This window comes from Mya arenaria, chromosome 13 (assembly GCF_026914265.1).
Source record: "Mya arenaria isolate MELC-2E11 chromosome 13, ASM2691426v1".
Taxonomy (NCBI): Eukaryota; Metazoa; Mollusca; class Bivalvia; order Myida; family Myidae; genus Mya; species Mya arenaria.
In genome coordinates this window covers 6,994,451-7,013,431 of record NC_069134.1, presented here as the reverse complement: position 1 = coordinate 7,013,431, position 18,981 = coordinate 6,994,451, and the positions used below count along the sequence as shown (strand labels likewise).

The 18,981-nt window shown below is 35.5% G+C and overlaps 2 protein-coding genes across 2 annotated transcripts; both read left to right on the top strand.

Annotated features, from left to right (window-relative positions):
* The first annotated feature begins 1,986 nt into the window (after positions 1-1,986).
* Positions 1,987-5,809, top strand: LOC128213736 (glutathione peroxidase 7-like). The gene is made up of 4 exons (XM_052919765.1): positions 1,987-2,218; positions 2,840-2,989; positions 3,911-4,025; positions 4,445-5,809. The coding sequence occupies exons 1-4, from the start codon at positions 1,988-1,990 to the stop codon at positions 4,621-4,623; spliced, it is 675 nt and encodes a 224-aa protein (XP_052775725.1). The 5' UTR covers position 1,987; the 3' UTR covers positions 4,624-5,809.
* A 1,302-nt stretch (positions 5,810-7,111) lies between these two features.
* On the top strand, positions 7,112-18,804 carry LOC128214702 (BSD domain-containing protein 1-A-like). The gene is made up of 9 exons (XM_052921321.1): positions 7,112-7,157; positions 13,104-13,161; positions 13,344-13,448; positions 13,756-13,923; positions 14,177-14,347; positions 14,595-14,742; positions 15,378-16,271; positions 16,394-16,527; positions 18,075-18,804. Exons 1-9 carry the CDS (start codon positions 7,141-7,143, stop codon positions 18,099-18,101), a joined length of 1,722 nt encoding a protein of 573 aa, XP_052777281.1. The 5' UTR covers positions 7,112-7,140; the 3' UTR covers positions 18,102-18,804.
* Positions 18,805-18,981: the final 177 nt, after the last annotated feature.

Sequence of the window (18,981 nt, the reverse complement as noted above, 5' to 3'; positions counted from 1 at the left end):
TAACATATAGCTCTTATGAGATCAACCATCTGGTAACTACCGCCGGCAGACAAGCTAGAGTGGCTGCGGAAGAACGATTTCTTCCCAGATTAACAGATTTCTCGGTATATGTTGATTGATTGTATACCAATGTCGTCGACGCTTGGAAATGTGTCCGCTTTAAATTACTGCTAATGCAGTAACTTAATAATGAAGAAGTTGTCAACTAATTGAGTGGTCGAATAAATAAATTTAATATAATATCAATTTGAATATCATTATCAGAAAGATTGCTTAATTTAAAGCTGCACTCTCACATATTGACCGTTTTGACTACTTTTTTTATTTTCTTGTCTTGGAATGAGCCAATTAAATTTGCGTAAATGTCTGAACCGGTGATTTAAGACTGCTGATACAAGATTAAATCGCAGTTTTTAATATTTTTGCTCGAAAATTTATGTTTTATGGCTAAAAGCGGTACTACTAACGCTAGCGGTACTACTAACGCTTTAAGAAAAATTAAAATTTCGACAGTTTTCCAAACAATTGAGATCTGTTAAATTGTGATTTATCTTATATGACTGAATTGAAAGCATTGATGCCAAAATCCGCTGATTCTGCGATACAAAAAAATTAAGTTGTCAAATAGGTCAATCTGTGAGCAGTGTTGCAGATTCTAGAAACATACTTTACTTTATATATCTTTATAGTATTCTTGGTCAGTCTGTTGGTGTACATTGCTTAGCGTAGTTCATAAAAAACAGTTAAAGCACACTTGTGTTTCTTATTTATTATTTCACATTAGTGAATATTGAACACACACACACACACAACAAAAGCAAAACAAAACAAGCAGCTTTAATTAAAATGCATAGATAATTTATTGCATCTATATCTAATCAACATTCTACATTATATATATATATCTTGAATAGGTGATTGTATATTTGGCCGTCTTTGTGGAAATTAAAAGTCAAGCCTAGCGGTAGTTGTCGCTAATCTTTTTCTTGCACAAGTTCACAATTTTATTTTAATATGTTATGTTTCATGCATTGGTATTACGTACATATATTTTGCCAAATGCATTGAACCCATTTTGAGTTGTTTCAATGATGTGTTTTGTTGAAATGGCATACACCAAGACCAAAAAACATTCATGATAGTCGCCGAACAACGTTTCTGTATTCAGACAATGTATGATAACAACTCTAAATGTTCAGTCAACATGAAGTGTACGATACCTTGATTAACAAGATGGGTGTGTGTGTGTGTGGGGGGGGGGGGGGGGGGGGCATAGTTGGCCGATTAACAAGATGGGGGGGGGGGGGGGCACTGCGCAATTTAGTTGGCCGATTAAGTAGACGGGGGGGGGGGGGGGACAGCGCACTAGGTGGCCTTCTTATAAGCCCGATGTACTTTTCAGTGATGCTGGAGAATTGTTGGATACGTACGTGTCATTTAAGGGCTATTTCCTATTAAGCAAACCTTATGTGGGTTCTTTTTAATTCACCAAAATATTATACTGAGACAAAAAAAAATGTGCTCATTTTATGCTTATAATTGAACTGAAAAATGATTTAACTAGTATCTGCATGGGAGAAGTATTTGTTAATGATCCCAGCTGATATTTAATTTAAATCCTTCCCTTTCTTACAGTGAAACGGGCTAATTTGAGTGAAACACGGTAAATTTCTAAGCTCAATTTCTAAATGGTCTAAGCTCACTCTTTGAAACAATAAGTTTATCAGGATTCCATAAGTTATAATCCTTCACTTTGTTCAATACACCACCAAAATGTCTCCAATAAACCAAAATGATATGGAGTCACCATGCATAAAAAACATCAGTAATTGTGTATCTGATATTTTATGTTAAAATTACATGAAAATCAGAGGTACATGTTACAAGCATTTTAGATTTTGCGTTGCTCTCGACTAAAAGACGCAGATTGCGGTGTTTCGAGCTTTAGTCAACGTTACAATTCGGCATTGGTTTTAGGAATTTAAAGATGGCAGCGTCCATGGTGCCAACAAACTACATTTTTTGGTTTACTGTTATTTTGAATCTGTTACTGATAATCATGTGTTTGAAAGGTGTTGTGGGTAATTTTGATGCAGATGCAGTTGACCCTGACCATGCGAACCCCGACGACGGCTCCAAACATGAGAAAACATTTTACTCCTTTTCCGTCCAAGATGCAACTGGTGATATCGTGGAGCTGAAGAAATATATGGGCATGGTAAGGGGTAATCCATATAAACAGCCGCTTAAGGGATAGTCCATATAAACAGACTCTTGTAGCATATTTAACAAAAATATTAGTTGTAAGGGTTGGTTTCAATAAGCCACATTGTTTATGATTGGTCAATATTTATCTTTTTTTTTTAAAGTTCAAGTTCTATACAGTTGGCTGTAGGAGTCTTTTTCCATGTTTTGGCGGGCTCGGGGCAGACTCATTACAGCGAAACATGAAATGTTCATAAGACATTGTGGTAAGGGCAAGGTTTAGGAATGTCAGTGTTCGAAATTAACACAAGCACGCAAGCCCTGCACTGGTCAAATGTCTTCGGGCTTGCTAAAATTCTGAACTTTATATAGCAGGGCTTGTTAAAAAAATTGATGCCAAGCAATAGTATGGAAATTCGGGCTTGTTTTGGGTGACTGGAATATGTCATTTTAGGGGCAATTACATTAGGGTTAAAGAACAACAAGCAGTTTAAAAGGTGTATTAAAGTTTATAAATGTATGTCCATCATGATAAGTAATGGATTGAATAAATAATACATGTAAATTGCTTGCAACTTACTCAGATTCATTGTGTTTAATTTACTAAGTATACTGTAAGATAAGTATGTTCCAGGTGACTCTAGTGGTAAATGTGGCATCAGAGTGTGGGTTCACAGACAATCACTACAGAGGTCTCGTCAGGCTGAAAAATACTCTATCCACTGAGAACAAGTTTGAAGTCCTTGCCTTTCCCTGCAACCAGTTTGGACGGCAAGAACCTGGGGTAGGAACATTAAAGTGATTCATGAATGTGTAATATAGAAGATGTCTTGATAACATGAAGTAGTTCGAGATTTGGAGAATTGTATCTATGTACATGGTTTAGATGCTTAGTTTGAGATACAATTTGGTGTGATCAAAGGCCATTTGTCATATTTTTGGACATTTAGTGAACTTTATTGCACTTCATGTGATATAAAGGGGACTACTTCTTAAAATATGGTACAACTTTATAATGGTACATCTTTGTGTTGGTAGGTTAATACAACTTCTCTTGTATTTCAATTATTGATATAAATAAATATACTGGTAAATAAATATCTCCGTGGCCTAGTGGTTAACCATCCGCCTACGGAGCAGGAGGTCGTGGGTTCGATCCCTGGCCGCGTCATACCAAAAGACGTTAAAAATTGGTACAAGTAGCTCCCTTTCCTGGTGCTCGGCATTTAAAGGGTAGTGCTTGGAAAAGTGGTGTACTCAGTACTGGTTTAACCCAGGAAAGTTGTACCCCGTGAATCGGTGCTTTACACCGAGCACGTAAAAGAACCAAGGGGTCTCTTCAAAAAAGAGCTAGGGTATCGCAACCGGACTTCCTTGTATTCAACCACTGTCTCTTCAGTGTTCTGTGCCTTCAGCGAAAACAAAGGACCCCGTTGGAAATAAGTGCTTGCACTTTCACGGGTTATCCTTGACCGCAAGGTCTAAAGAAATACATACAAAGAGCTATCATTATCCATTAAATGATATAAAGTTCAGAGACTTAGATCCATATTGTTTTAAATAATTTCGTAACCTTTTTTGTTTAAAATGAATTTTTTAAGATCATAATGTAGGAACACGTGATGAGGTTCATCAAAGTTATATATGCACAAGTAATTTCCATGATTATGGTAAAAAAACCCACGTTAATATGTGATAATTTTAGGCAAATAGTGAAATACAGGAGTTTGTGAAGGGAATCTACAATGTGAACTTCCCAGTGTTTGGTAAAATTGATGTGCTGGGCAATGATGTGACTGAGCCGTGGAGGTACTTGATAGGTAAGACTAAAGAATTGTTGAACTGAGTTCTTCACTACATTGTACTTTTGTTAAAACAAAACCCTGTTTTGTAAGGAAGATGGTGCAGCAAGTGTCTCTTTTGTATCTTTAAGACATTATAAATTGTAAATTAACTTATTGATAATTCAATCAGATATATGTTGTTCCCAAGTATGGTTAACCGTTTATTTTTTCGTTGGACAATAGCTAGGACCAAAAATAATAATTTCTCATAATCCAAGACAATAGGAATGACTTGTGGGTGATTCTTTTGCATAATGGCAGTGAAATCTTTCTGAAATACAACGTTAGTGGAATACATAGAGTTTAAGAATATGTTAAAACTGTAAAGAATGTCAAAATTTTATAACTTGAATGTACTCATTTGATGAGTTCCATGTTTCCATTTATTTTTATAGAGTCATATGGGCGTGCACCCAACTGGAACTTCTGGAAGTATCTGGTGGATGAGGAAGGCCATGTTGTGAATGCCTGGAGCCCTCATACTTCAGTTGAGGACATATTTCATGAGGTCAAGGAAGCAATTGACTTTATTGGTCATGATAAACCAAACTACCACAGACATTGGGAATTGTGATGCCAGTGGTAAAAGGCTATTATTAAGTTGTGTCTCATTCTGTATTTGTTTTTTTTGAAATCCGTACTGGTTAGGGACCACTTTTTCGCCCCTACCAATAATTGTCCCACCCTGTCAAATCCTTGTTTAGCGATTCTACTACCATTGATTCTACTGTGATTTTTGTGACAAAAAAGCAAATATTCATTTATTTAGTTTTTAAATTAATATTAAAATCTTGGAAATTAACAAAAAAATGGGTAAAAAATCCCAAAAAGTTTGACTTAATAAAATTTTAATGATACCAAACTTACCTTAATAGAAAAGAAGGGAAGGTTATGAGCCTATAAAAATTGTTGTCATAAATGTACCACCGGGAAATTGGCACATAATTCATACAAAATACTGATATGAAGAGAGCAACTTAGATCAAACTTAAATATAAAGCTGTGAATAACAAACTCAAACACCATGCCATGAGGAGGGCATTTTCAAGTCGCACTGTCTGTATGTCTGTTTTTCCCATGTTCCGTACATAAAGAAGATGTGTTGGGTGCAAGGCTCATGTCCCTACCTATTACTGCATCACTCCTCCACACTTGACATCAGTTTGTCACTGTGGGGGAATTCATCACTTACTGTGACAGCTCTGTGAATTTGATCTAAAAATAACCATTCATTACAGTTTTTATCATACTGATTTTTAAACCAGGGGTCTACCTAAAAGAAAAACCTGTAAAACACTTTATCAGGGCAACAAGGGTCCATAGCCAGTACACAAATTTGTTGTTTGTCTAATTAAAAAGTAATTCATACAATATTTTGATCAATGTAATTAAGAAAATACTCTTTATGTTGCTTTTTAATATATAGATCTGTGTTTTATGGCATTTTTTATTATATATTTTTTGGGTTAAACATACAATGTAACTTAATATTTCTTAAAATGTCTGAGAATGTGCCATGAATAGTTGCGGAAGGATATGTCTTCTTGTTTACATCCATGTTTAAGGGTAGTCAATTCACAATTTCACAGATCTATATAACACTGAAGTCTTGTTCTTTGTTTTATTGTCTTATTTTATCAAAACTGCTTTTGATATTATAATGTTGTATAATTTACCATAAACCTGCCAAATTCCAGTGCAATTCTTCTATACAAATGTGTAACTTTGAATTTTACTTGCAATAAAAATGCTTGCATAAACCTGTTGCTTTTTCTCCTTTTCTATATCGTTTCTGCTACGGTAGTTCTTATTTATATAATATAGCCTAACATGTCAATTACCAGTGTGTTAACAGGCAATATTAATCAGGTATTTTGATTCTTACCGTTTTTGAAGATTCTTCATGAAAGAACATTTATAAGAATTGTACCTGGTATAGAACATACAGTAAACCCCCGTTCGCTCGAACTCGCTTGGCTCGAATTCCTCGTTGGCTCGAACTGGATGTAAAGGACCGATTTCTTTAAACTGAAGGTAAAAAATCCCGCTTGGCTCGAATCTTTCAAGGCTCGAGGTATTTTCGCTGATACGTGGGGGCCCGAGCCAACGGGGTTCGACTGTAATATGACTACATAGTTGTGTTTTCTACAAACATGCTTTTCTCAGATAAAAGGCTTAGCTAACTGCAATGTTGCCAACTGACATGTATTTAAATATATCCATGATGGAATTCTTAACTTTGTCTTGTGCAACAGTTTTAAACGAGACAAAACTCTCAGTCATCTTGGTTAAAAGTCATTAGCAAAATAATATCATAACTTTAATATAGGTATATGTATACACGTGTTCGATGGTGCAAGGTTGATGTCAATATATCAGAGGTATCTGTTGAGCTCCGTGCAGACAATTCCTCATGCATCCACAGCTCTTATGTTTAGTGGCGATGGTGGTGGACACACCTCTACCCCAGGGACAATATTTGACGGCATTATCTCCGGTCTCCCTGCAGATTGGACACAGGGTCGGTATTTTTTTCTCTAATAGTAAAATAAATCTTTCGGTCAAAAAATATACTAACAAGCATTATCAAAAAAAATGATAGTAAATGACGGATTTCACTCTGACGGCATGCATTCATTTGTGAACAGACAACATAATATTTTTTTTAGTTGAAAGTAACTTGATCGAAGTAAAATTATGATAATAATGACTACGTACAGTGCTCTGACATCTATTGAATGACAATATCGCGGACCTACATGTATAATCCATGATTTATAGGTATATGTGACCACATGTTTTATTCATTGAAACAAATAATGAACGTCTCTTATTCATGCACGTAGGTCTGCATTGATATAGTAGTGTATTAAACCTTGGACCAATAATCCTACTCCCAGATTGAACTCACTTTCTAATGCCTTTAACTCATTTATTTTCTATATGTCGATTATAAAATACTGAGCTTTATTGTGCGCATTAATCTTTCTGCATTTTAACTTTCTTTTCGCTATGTAGTTATATCATATGATAATAGGGCATGGTTCAAACACGGGAACCATCACGGAACCAATAACAATAACACACAGCAATGGCGGAGAAAGAAAAGTACGTAGTTATTTTTTTTATTTTTATCAACTGTCTACCGGCTTTTTATGAATGACTAAAATTGTTTTCTGCTTGCATCATGTTTGTTTCCAAGGAAAGCATTAATCAGGACTTCAATTGTGCACAGATGCATACAAGACTCCCATATCTTGATCTTGAATATTTTCGGGTCTTGTTTTTGTCTGTTATTGGATAATCTATTATGTCGGAAAATAGCTATCACCAAGTGTTGTTTATGTTTATCATTACCGACTTTAAATAAAGATTATCTTATCTTATCTTATAACCCGAGTCTACAGTCACTGCAATATAAAAAAACACTGTGGGAACGGACACCGGATACTGTATAGCTCAAAAAGTCATAAGTAAACAGACAATTATGCAGTTGTTTTTCTTTACCAGAGGTAAGATCTTGCTGTGTTAACGCATATCTACCTAATCCACAAATGAATAAAGTGTGTGAACTAATAGCTGAATGCTATAATATGGTATACTTTACAGGGCTCATCCTAGACAGAAATTTTAGGGAGAAGTGAGAACGGGGGAGGGTGGGGGAGGGGGGTTCCCCCTCTTGCAAGTCGAAAATTTTGAGATTTTAAATGTCAAATGGTGGGTTCTGGTGTGTCCTGGACAACTTTTCTATGCATTTAAATAGGTATAAAATAAATAGGTGTTTAAATTGTTTTAAAATAGCGATACTGGTTGTTTTTAGTTGGAATTAATTTGTTGTATATACCTTAAAAAAAAGTCAAGTTTTAAACATTTTATTACATGCACACCTATCGTGCACACATAAATATATATCAGAATTTAAATACATGATAAATAAATAAAATAAGCTTATAAATACAAACAAAACTAGCTGAAATCAAACAACATGACATCAATTGTAAAAAAAAAGTAGTCAGTATATCATCACATCCTAGTTCTCAAAACAAGAAGCACTAAACACTTGATCAGTCTACACAATGTAGGTCTCAAGGTCAGCCAAGATCAGCACCTATGGCCCCGGCAAGCTGGAGGTGGTAATGAAATTCCTCCTTGGGGAGCTCCCGCTTGGCCAGGTGGTAGGCAGTCTTAAGGAGCTTGACCCCAAGCTCGTCATCCTTGGACAGTTTGGCCAGTACAATTTTCTTCATGGGTTCCTGGGAACGCAGAACTGTCATCTCCAAGGCGGCCTTGTGCTGATTTGCTGAAAATACACAAAATATTTCACAGTATCTCATCATTTTCAGCAGTCATTTAACATAATTTGGGCATATATTACAACATGTTTTAAAATATATTAAACCAGACACCATTAAATTAATACCACTTTGAACTGATTTATATGCAGACAAAGCAATGCTTCTATTGTTTTAATAAATACTTACACAAGCCATGTCTCTGATGATTGGTTTTTTTGCTGGTTGGTCATGTCCACGGGCGTAGGTGTTGTCCAACTTAGCACCTCTACAAACTTCGCAGTGCCATTTTTTATCTGCATCTTGTTTGTACCAACTGAAATTATTTTGATAATTTGACTTTTTGAAGGATTTCTTATTTGTACTGTCGATCATGTCACCACTATCAACATCGTCAGCTTTACGTTTCAGACCTGGGGAATCCCGCAGAAGCCACGTAGAAAGCATGATTACTATTAAACAGAATGCAAAATATCTCATATATAGAATATTGATGTGAACCGTTCGAAGAAAAAATAATAATGGAAGCATTTCTGAAATAAAAAACAACAAACCTGGATCTGTGATTCGCACTTGCCCTTCTCGCTAACTTCGCGGTTATCACATCCAATTAAGTTCATTTGTCATCAGTGCACATCATTTAAACCGCTATTGTCATAAAGTATAAATCCTAATTGGCACTAAATGACATTTACAAACATCGACGTTTGTAAATATTAATCCCTTACAATTTTATTACATCGATGACATAGTGCATGTACACAAAGTCAATGGTGCAAACACGTGCCTCGATTGAATAAAACAAGCGTTCTCATTGGCCGAAGTCGATGGAGCATATATACTAGGTTTAATACGATTGGCTGTTTGTCAATCGAGCTGACAGGCGGGAGGCGGAGTCGCTCTGTTTTGACACGTGTTAGTTCTTAGCGATATCGACTTTTTGATCTTTGAAAGTCGGCGATGTTGACTTCGCTTTGATCTTAGAAAAAAGCGAAGTTGCCGCGGGCAGGGCGACTTAATCGCCTAAGTCGCCTGGTAGGATGAGCCCTGCTTTAAAGTGCTTAGAATTTAGCAGACCTCGTAAAATGTTTCTTCAAATCTGAGATGATCACCTTAAAACTTACAGAATTTCGACAAGTATTGTTATTTTTAGGAAATATATTGAATAAATAAAAAATCTGAATCGAAGGATTTCACAAGCATAAGCTCAACTATTTTTATTGTAAGAAATGGCAATGTAACTTTTAAACTGTTAAAGATATGCCCTTAGAAATGTTCACAGTACTGTACTGGGGATAGCCGTATTATGTACTGGGGATAGTTTCAACGTTGAGAAATGTGTGTCCTGGTGATAACATGTAAAATGGGACAAAAATTGATAGTAACACTGTTAATATGTACAATATACATGTACATGTCTATTTCGAACTTTCAAATAATCTGCAAAAAGTGAGAGTACAATTTGATAAGAATTTTTTTAGCAAACTTTAGTTAACAATGAGTTTGATCCAAAAGAACGTATATATGCAAGCTGCTTAAATATCAGGGTTGGTCACAGTACATTCATTCTCACTGAAGTGAACGAGCAGAGACCATTATTCTGTTCTAAGTAATACCAACATCGACCCAAGCTTAGAAAAAAGCTTTACGTGTTCCAAATTTGATCACAATATCTCATTCCCTACTGGTGACTTTCTGTGTGCAAAAACGTACCTACTTGATTAACAAAGCAATACTATATATATGAATAGCAGACGCCACATAAATTCTACGGCAATATGTTTTGTGTAACTCAATAAATCAGATTACGGGCATATTTCAAATATTTAGATATTGATGCTTGTGAAAAACACATCATGATTAACTAATATATATGAATGAAACATTTTTAAGTGCACACAGATACAAAAAACAACATGTTTTTCCTCTCATCCCTCGATATGTACAACATCGAACAATTTCCCTCGTGCTCGCGTATAGGTAAATAGCCGCAATCATTATCACAGTCTCGTTATTCTAAATACATCGTTACTATCCTCAGTCCACTTAATAGCTATCCCCTGTGCAATTATTTATTTGCTTCATCTATCCCCAGTACACTGCCAGGGCATCAAAAGGTATGAATATCTCCATAACAACAAAAGATATCATATTGATATTTTACACATTACTAGATTATGTAATTACAATGAAAGCGCTCGATTCAGTTTTTATTCTTATTTTCAATTTGTTGATTCATGTTTGAAATCGTACCACATAAATGAACATTTGTGAGCGATCATGCAACTTTCGGCAAGAATTGGGCTATTATACAAAAGAGGAGACACATTTCCATCATAGTCGTATATTGCACAGTATCAATTAATTCAAAACTCTTCGATTTTGTTAAATATATCACCATAAAATACAGAAAAAATGATAGAAAACTGTCCATGTGTCAAAATCAAACGCTTATCAATTTATCACTTTTTGAGCTATATCCGGTGTCCGTTCCCACACAGTGAAAAAAGAAAGTCTAAAAAATGGACTCTTCAAATTATCGCCCAATATTGATCTTGATTGTAGTACGGTGACACATCTTACTAGTTTTTTTAAGCACGCTAGCGTCAAAGTGTTTATCTAGTTTCTTTATCTGGGTATTAAATAATTTTATATTATCCCCCGCCTATGAAATAGGGAGGGGGATATTAAAATGGCGTTGTCCGTCCGTCCTTCCGTCCGTCCGTCACCTGCGTTTTCTCAGTAACTAGCCGGTATAATTTCATGAAACTTAAAATAAATATGAACCACTATACTGGAATGATGCCCGTCCAAAAAAGAATTTGATTGGTCAATTGTCCTTGGAGTAATTGCCCTTGATTTTTTGAAAAATGCACATGCACAGCCATTTCTCAGTCACTAGCTGGCAGAATTTCATGAAACTTAAAATAACTATGAATTACTATACTGGGATGATGCCTGTTCATTTTTTTTTGGATTGGTCAATTGTACTTGGAGTTATTGCCCTTGATTTTTTGAAAAACTCTCATTTACAGCCATTTCTCAGTAACTAGTTGGTAGAAATTCTTGAAACTTGAAATAAATATGAACCAACATACTGCGATGATGCCTGTTTATTTATATTTTGGATTGTGTAATTTCTATATGAGTTATTTGCCCTTGATTTATTAAAAGATCCATGTTTGCAGCCTTTTCTATGCAACTAGCTGGTAGAATTTCATGACACTTGGATAAATAAGAACCAACATTCTGTGATGATGCCTGTCTATTTTTCTTTTGGATTGGTCAATTTACCTTAGAGTTATTGCCCTTGATTTATTAAAAAATCATTGTTTGCAGCCGTTTCTCAGTAACTAGCTGCTAGAATTTAATGAAACTTGAATGTTATATGAACCAACATCCTGCAATGAACTTCTTCGGTGAATTTCTACGGCTACATTTTTATCTTAACTATTGAGTACGTTCTCAACAATGGAGTACGGGATAAACCAATGTGCTTTTCTTATTCTTTCTGAGATTTTTTTGAACCTTCAAGCACAAACAAGCCATCAAGCACAAACAAGCCATCGTTGGCGGGGGATATCTTTTCACTGAAAATGCTTGTTAGGGATTGGAAGAATCCTGTATATCACGTCTATTAGTTAGTCTAGGATTGGAAGAATCCTGTATAACACGTCTATTATTTAGTCTAGGCTGTGGGATAGTGAATCCTAGCAACAATTATGCACGTTTAGGAAACTTTTTTAACATTTAGATATTCATTTTGTTCCCTAAACGCCACAAGTCTACTGATTCATACCAATGTAAAATATATTTTTCAATTGTAACTCCACAATATTTAACACTGCATTGTTAAATAAAAACACAAAAGTTACAAATAAAATATTTTTAGCCAATACCTTTCTCTTATTACACTTAGTGTTTCATAATAGAAAAATTCAGATCGATCTGTCAACAAAGCATTGCCATTTTTAAACTACCTAGCAGGTGCCCGTTATCTTTCCGCTCAATATACTTAGCGTTGGGACCTGTCATTCTTGGCTAGGAAAATAACAAGTGGGATATGGACGCGCAGAGTCACCAAAGCAAAAAATGTCAAAAACTCTGAAGCGGCTTTTTATATGGACTAAGTGAATTTTGAATGGTTAAAGTTATGGCCCTTGCATTGTCAGGTTTGTCCAAATTTACTTAACCTGTATCTCACTTTTTTACCCAATCTTTACCAATACTGGCTACAATGTCTATTAGCATTATATAATATCTTTGAGGCATTAGATTACAAGATCTCCTGAGTAATGGCAATTTTATTTCAAAATATGAGATATTTATTGATTAAATATGAGAAACTAATTGACAATATCTTATGGTATCTTTAGTATATGATAAATGGACAAACAGTAATGCCTCGGACAAATTCACTTAACTGCCAGAATTGCTTAGATATATTTTGGGGTATGGTTTTTGGGTTAGTTTTCAAAAAATAACTTAATTGACCTTGTCCCTTCTCTTACAGTGTATTGACCTAATCATTTCTTTTGCATTATTTCCATACATTTATATTATCTTTATTGGCAAAAATGTAATTCCTGGACAAGTCTGATTTAAGCAATTGTTCAATCTTTACAGAAATTAATTCAATGAATGTGTGCAGATACATGTAAATTATATCTCAAATGAATTTGATATTTGTCATGTAAAACCCCTGATTTGTTGACAAGTCTGGGCCGGCTTTTTGGCTAGTGTGTCTTCTGTTTCTTTCCAGAGGTTCATCAGAGGCAGGTAGCTGGTGGGGTGGGTTGCTAGCTGCTGCCAAACACCAGGTATATATTTTCATGAATGCGCTAACTTTTCCTGTAAAGCTACATTCAATGATTTCTTTAAAGGTTCTGGATATATATTTTTGTTGCAGTTTTATTGCAAATCATCAATTGAATGCCATTGTTTGCCTTAATGAAATCTTCTTACACTGGAGTGGAGTATAATCTGATTTCCTTGTTACCAGACAGAGAAGGCGATGGAAATGGTGAGTACTGACCTGGCCGAGTTCACCTCCACAATGCAGAACGACACCAAGAAGGTGGTCGAGAAAACTAAAGAAACGCTTCAGGTGGGTTCCATTCCATTTACATGGTATTAATTTATTGTGTGGAAGCTGCTGCATGTTTAAGGAGAATTGAAGATTGTTCAATAATTATTGAATTGTGCTATATAACAGACTTCAATTAGAAGTCAAAGTGTAACTAACATGAATATTATTGCTAAAACCAAGGGTTTTATTGTCATTTCACTATCTCATTTTCTGTTAAATCATAGATCTTTTTGGTAAAAAACCAGCCATTATATCAGCTTTTTTATTTGAAATACCAATACAAAATATATATGGCAGTAATGTTTGAAATAACACTTTCCAACAGACGAGTGGTGATGAGGTAGAAGGACACACTGCAAGTGACCGGGTGAAGCATGGTTTCTTCTCCCTCATGGAAGGGATCACAAAGGCCCTTACTGTGGACCCTGAGGACACTGAACCCGCCAGGTTGCCCCCTCCCCAGCCAGGGGATGGCATCTTTGACAGGGCTAAGGTAGTCTGTCATCTTGTGTATTGTTTTTGGAGGTTACAATTATGTTCAGGAAAAGTGTTAATTGTTAATCATGGGAAGTTTGTTGAATGGGATTAAATGGTGTTGCTGATATGCTTTTACTTTCAATTGATTTTGTGATTTTTTATTTGGTTTCTATAAATAATCAAGCTGTGAATCATTGTGCTAAAGATCATATAACTCTAGAAAAACTCATTTAATATAAGTCCACTGAAATTATGTTTGTTGAATGCAGGCAAGGCTCAGAGCCATACAGGTGGACACAGGGACATATTTGAATGACCCTTCAGGATCCTCACAGCTGTATGCTGATTGGTTGAAGTCTTTTGACATCGAGGCTCACAAGGGTGAAATCTCTGAACTTCTGGTGTCCATGGTGGAAGTTAGATCCCTGTACACAACACTGGTAACATATTTGGATTAGAATTGTTTAGACAATCATAGAATGAAAAGTTGGAGACACCAATAAAAAATAATGACTTACCCGGTATGCTTCTTCAATATCTGACCATGACAAAAATGAAATGATCATATTATCTACCTTAGCAAATTTGTTGCTGTCAAATTTCATTGCAAGTTATAATTATTCTATTGTCAAACCACATACAATTTGCATACCTGTGACACCGTATGATCTGCATTGTTTATCAAAGGTTCCTTCTGAGGTGTCGCACCAGGATTTCTGGCGACGGTATTTCTACAAGCTGTACCAGCTGAGTGTAGATGAGGCACGGAAACAGGCCTTGATGAGGCGTGCAGAGCGGGCAAATGTTAAAGATGAGTCTATCAGCTGGGATGAAGGTAAACACATCACACTGTCGCTAGTGTTGGGAATCGGTTGCAATTTTACTATCGATGATCGGTTCCACTCAAGTAACCGATTATCGATAGTACAATCGGTTTTTAAAATACTAGATAGTAACAGAGTTGTAGTTTTATTCAGGTACAGTATTAAACTCTTAATCATTATATGCATATACCTTATGTCTATGATTGAAGTTATTAAGTGTTGTTGTATAAAAAAAAGTTCATTTCCTTGCTCATTGTGGCTTTCATCAGCCATATTGTTAAAGATAACATCTGAACATTTACAATTTTTTTTAATTTTTTTTTTCGATAATCGATTATAACTAAATACTATCGATTGTCGCCGATTTCAGGCCCAACCAATCGATTTTCGATTATAATCGATCATCGGAACATCACTAACTGTCGCTATGGCCTGTTGTTATGAATCCTATTGAATATGTATTTCTCTTATGTATCATGAAACTTGTTATAAGGAAATGTCTCGTTTAAGCTGTTTTTATCTGAAATCTTCAGTCATACAAACTAGAAATCCAAAATAGTATGTTATTGTTTTAAAAGTTCCCTAAAGTTAACTGTTATTAATGAAAAAAATATTTCCTATTAAAAGACATGTACTAATATTTTAGAAGATGAATGGAGTGGAGATGAAGATGGCCCCCGACTTGAACCAGCTAGAGAAGACCCTTCTTCTAGACTTCAGCCTGGTAGTGTTGGTGCGGATAATGATGATATGCCGAGTGGAAAATCTGGAGAGCATGAAAATAAAAAAGCAGAGCAGACGGATGGAGATATGGGTGCTGTAAAAGACAAACCAAGTGAGGTAGAAGCTTCCAGTCATGTCAAGTTGAAAGACACTAAAACTAAAAAGAACGTTAATGTACAAAGAGCAATGAAGAGTGGTGATAGGACTGTTTTTGCTGAGCCAACTAATGTAAACCAAGACAAAGTTATTCAAACCTCTGAAATTAGTGTTAAATCAGTTGTCATCGCGCAAGAAAAATCTTCAGAGGTTGAAACACAAGTAAAAGGACAAGTTAATGACAACAGTGAGACATCTGTTATAGCATGTGACACAAACGATGACAAAACTGTGAACGATACCCACAAAAGAGAAGATGAGATTACTGTGGTTAAGGAAGTTACAGAACCAGTGAATGAGATGACTGTGGTTAAGGAGGTTAAAGAACCAGAGAATGAGATGACTGTGGTTAAGGAGGTTACAGAGCCAGAAAATGTGATGACTGTGGTTAAGGAAGTTACAGAACCAGAGAATGAGATGACTGTGGTTAAGGAGGTTACAGAACCAGAGAATGAGATGACTATGGTTAAGGAAGTTACAGAACCAGTGAAAAACGTTACAGAGGTGACCGAGAGTATGGCCACAGGTACCAGTAAGATGGCCACTGATGTGATTGGAGTGATAGAAGATGGTATAGGGGCGTTGAAGACTAAAGTGAAGGGTGATATGGTGGTGGTCGGGGACAGGATATCACCATCATCAGAGTCCAGTGAAAATAAGGGTACATGTTTGTTCAGTTTTGTTTATTGTATTTGTATAAAAAGTATTTTTATATTTTTTTTCAAATATACATATATGGATTAACAAGACTCTAAAGCAATTGCATTCTTCTTGTTACCTTAGAGTCAGTGACAGAGGACTGGGAGCAAGACTTTGACGATGTTGAGGTGACGGCAGAAGACCTGCAGGCTGCCCACCAGCTGGCGGAGAAACTCAACATGTCCGCCACTGAGTACAACACTCTCACTGGAGAGGAGGTAAAATGATGGAGAGTTTGTACTGAATTTTGAACTCCTGAGACTACTGAGAGGAATTGTCTTCACTTTGATTTTGTTGTCAGCACTTCCATTATGGCCATGGTGCATATAATTTTACCCTAATTGGGGTATACCCTATCTGGGGGCTATATAGAGTCGGTTCGTCATGTTGTGACTTCAGAGGTGTATAGGTCAGCATTGCCCCTTTCTATTTTGTCCTGTTTTACAGAGGGGAATAAGAGTGATGGCCCTTGATTTAGTAAAAAAATGATGTAAAATATTGGTCATGGCATTTTGTCTAACAAGAGTTATATCCCTTGACATAGTTAAACATTTTAAAAAAAACTCTTAGTGCATGTAGTTCCAAAAGTATTGCACCTACACTTATGCAAATTCATAGAATGTTGTTCTGCACAAGTTGTTGTGCACCTGCCATTTCTGTTGCGCAATGCACTGCCTTACAAGAGTTATGGCCCTTATATTAGTAAAAAATGATCTGAACATTTTTGTATATAATGTAGCACCAAAAGTATTGCACCTACATCAGGAAAAAGGAAATGGATTTTTTAGTCGGCAGTGGCTTTTATGCACCTACCATTTTGTTCAAATTACACAACTCAGTATTTAATAGGGATGCAAACGAATGGCAAAATTGGTCTTCGAGTATTCGCTCATTCTTTCATCGAATATTCGAATATTAGCGTTCCCAACTCGGGAACTACTGATAGTAAAATGATAAAATATAAACATGTTGATTTTGACTCTTCTATTGTACATCAAAAGAGAAAATACATCTTTAAACGCTATAATATACAGTTACATTATATCAAACTTGGAAACAGTTTAAAGCACATACATGTAACTCCATTATTGTAGCACATGTCATTAACAAGTCACGGCGATTTGAGCAATGTTGCACAGCTTAATTTGCAGCCAAGACAAAACATTGATATGATGGCCGATTGTTTAAATCCTTGACTGGCAATATACTAAAAATAATAGATTTTTTTTATGTCACTGTCCATGTTATTGTAAAATTATGGGGGCATATTTGACCCAACAATATGCCCCTAAATGACATATGACGCGTGATTAGTGTAATGTCATCACAGTCACAGCTCTGGCATTATGGGCCAATGGCTGTAAAAACAAGAGATACAAACTTTGTACACAACAGAGTTGTAGGAAAAATTATTATTCTTTTTATTCAACAACAAAAAATTGAATATTCAAATACAGATTTTGACATTCGAATATCAAACATTTGATCAAATATTCAAATACCCCGGTATTCATTTGCATCCCTAATATTTAACCATTCCTTCATCCAGGTGGTGTTTAGGGGTATTCAGCACAACTGTAATAGCTATACTCTTAGCTGTGTTTCAGATTCCATCACTCTGGCTGAATTTTGGTTTAAGTTATGCCCCTTTATTAAACAGACTAACTGTCTATAGACAGTCAAAGACAGGCCATTTTTTCAAGATAAAAACATACTGTGCTTTAAAGGAGATTAAGTTTAAAATAGTACACTGTTATTATTTCAGGAGGAAGACTGGGAAAACTGGGAATGACCTGGCGTGGTCAGGGGCTGGTACCTAGCTGGGTTTGGTACCAGCATTTTAAAATGACGGCGAAAAGATGACTATATGCAAAATGATAACACTTCAAATCATTGCAGACCAAATTTCCTGTGTATGATTTTTGTTCTCATAAATGTTACTTTTTAAGTGTACATTATGTTTATTGAACTGTTTATTTGGGCATACATTTGTTTTCCCCCACATGCTTGGTGGATGGGATTGGCTGTGTATGGTGGGAAAACATTCACTGATATTATAATCATGAGTGTGTGAATGCTATATTGTTATTATTGTTATTGACCTGCTTCTGTGATATGTTGGGATTATGTAATATATTGTTTTGAATCATGGTGAAATTATACGCAGAATTATTATTCGTTTTGTTCAACAAGAACCACTGTCCAGTAAGAACAACTTTAAGTATATGAAGGAGCTGATTGATATTGTGATTTATTTCTTGTTTAATGATTATCTTTTGATGGGTATCTAACATTCACATGTAGATGACATATAAATACTCATTCTTACTGTGTTATGAAAAGATTGTGGTTTCCAGTATATTTTGTTCAAAATTTGAATTGTACAACATGAAAATATAAGATTTATATCAGGCACTGAATTATTATTTAAGTCATTGCAATGGTTTCAGTTGGTATGCGTTATCTACATTGATTAAAATAAAGCATTAACAGTCTATTCACTTGTTATTTATTAAGATCTATTGGCCAAATTTTGTGATGTCAAACTTCTGACGATCAGGGGCTCATTTTGACCAATCGACAATGACTTAACGAAAAAGTTCTAGACTGTTGTCAATGATTTCCAAACACCGGACATAGTTATTGGTCAGATAGGAGATTGTTCATTTGTT

Coding starts and splice junctions, on each gene's coding strand:
- LOC128213736 (XM_052919765.1), top strand. CDS start 1,988: ATGGCAGCGTCCATGGTGCCAACAAACTACATTTTTTGGTTTACTGTT. Junction 2,219..2,839: donor TGAAGAAATATATGGGCATG/GTAAGGGGTAAT, acceptor AGTATGTTCCAG/GTGACTCTAGTGGTAAATGT. Junction 2,990..3,910: donor TTGGACGGCAAGAACCTGGG/GTAGGAACATTA, acceptor TGATAATTTTAG/GCAAATAGTGAAATACAGGA.
- LOC128214702 (XM_052921321.1), top strand. Junction 13,924..14,176: donor GCATCTTTGACAGGGCTAAG/GTAGTCTGTCAT, acceptor TGTTGAATGCAG/GCAAGGCTCAGAGCCATACA. Junction 16,272..16,393: donor AGAGTCCAGTGAAAATAAGG/GTACATGTTTGT, acceptor TTGTTACCTTAG/AGTCAGTGACAGAGGACTGG.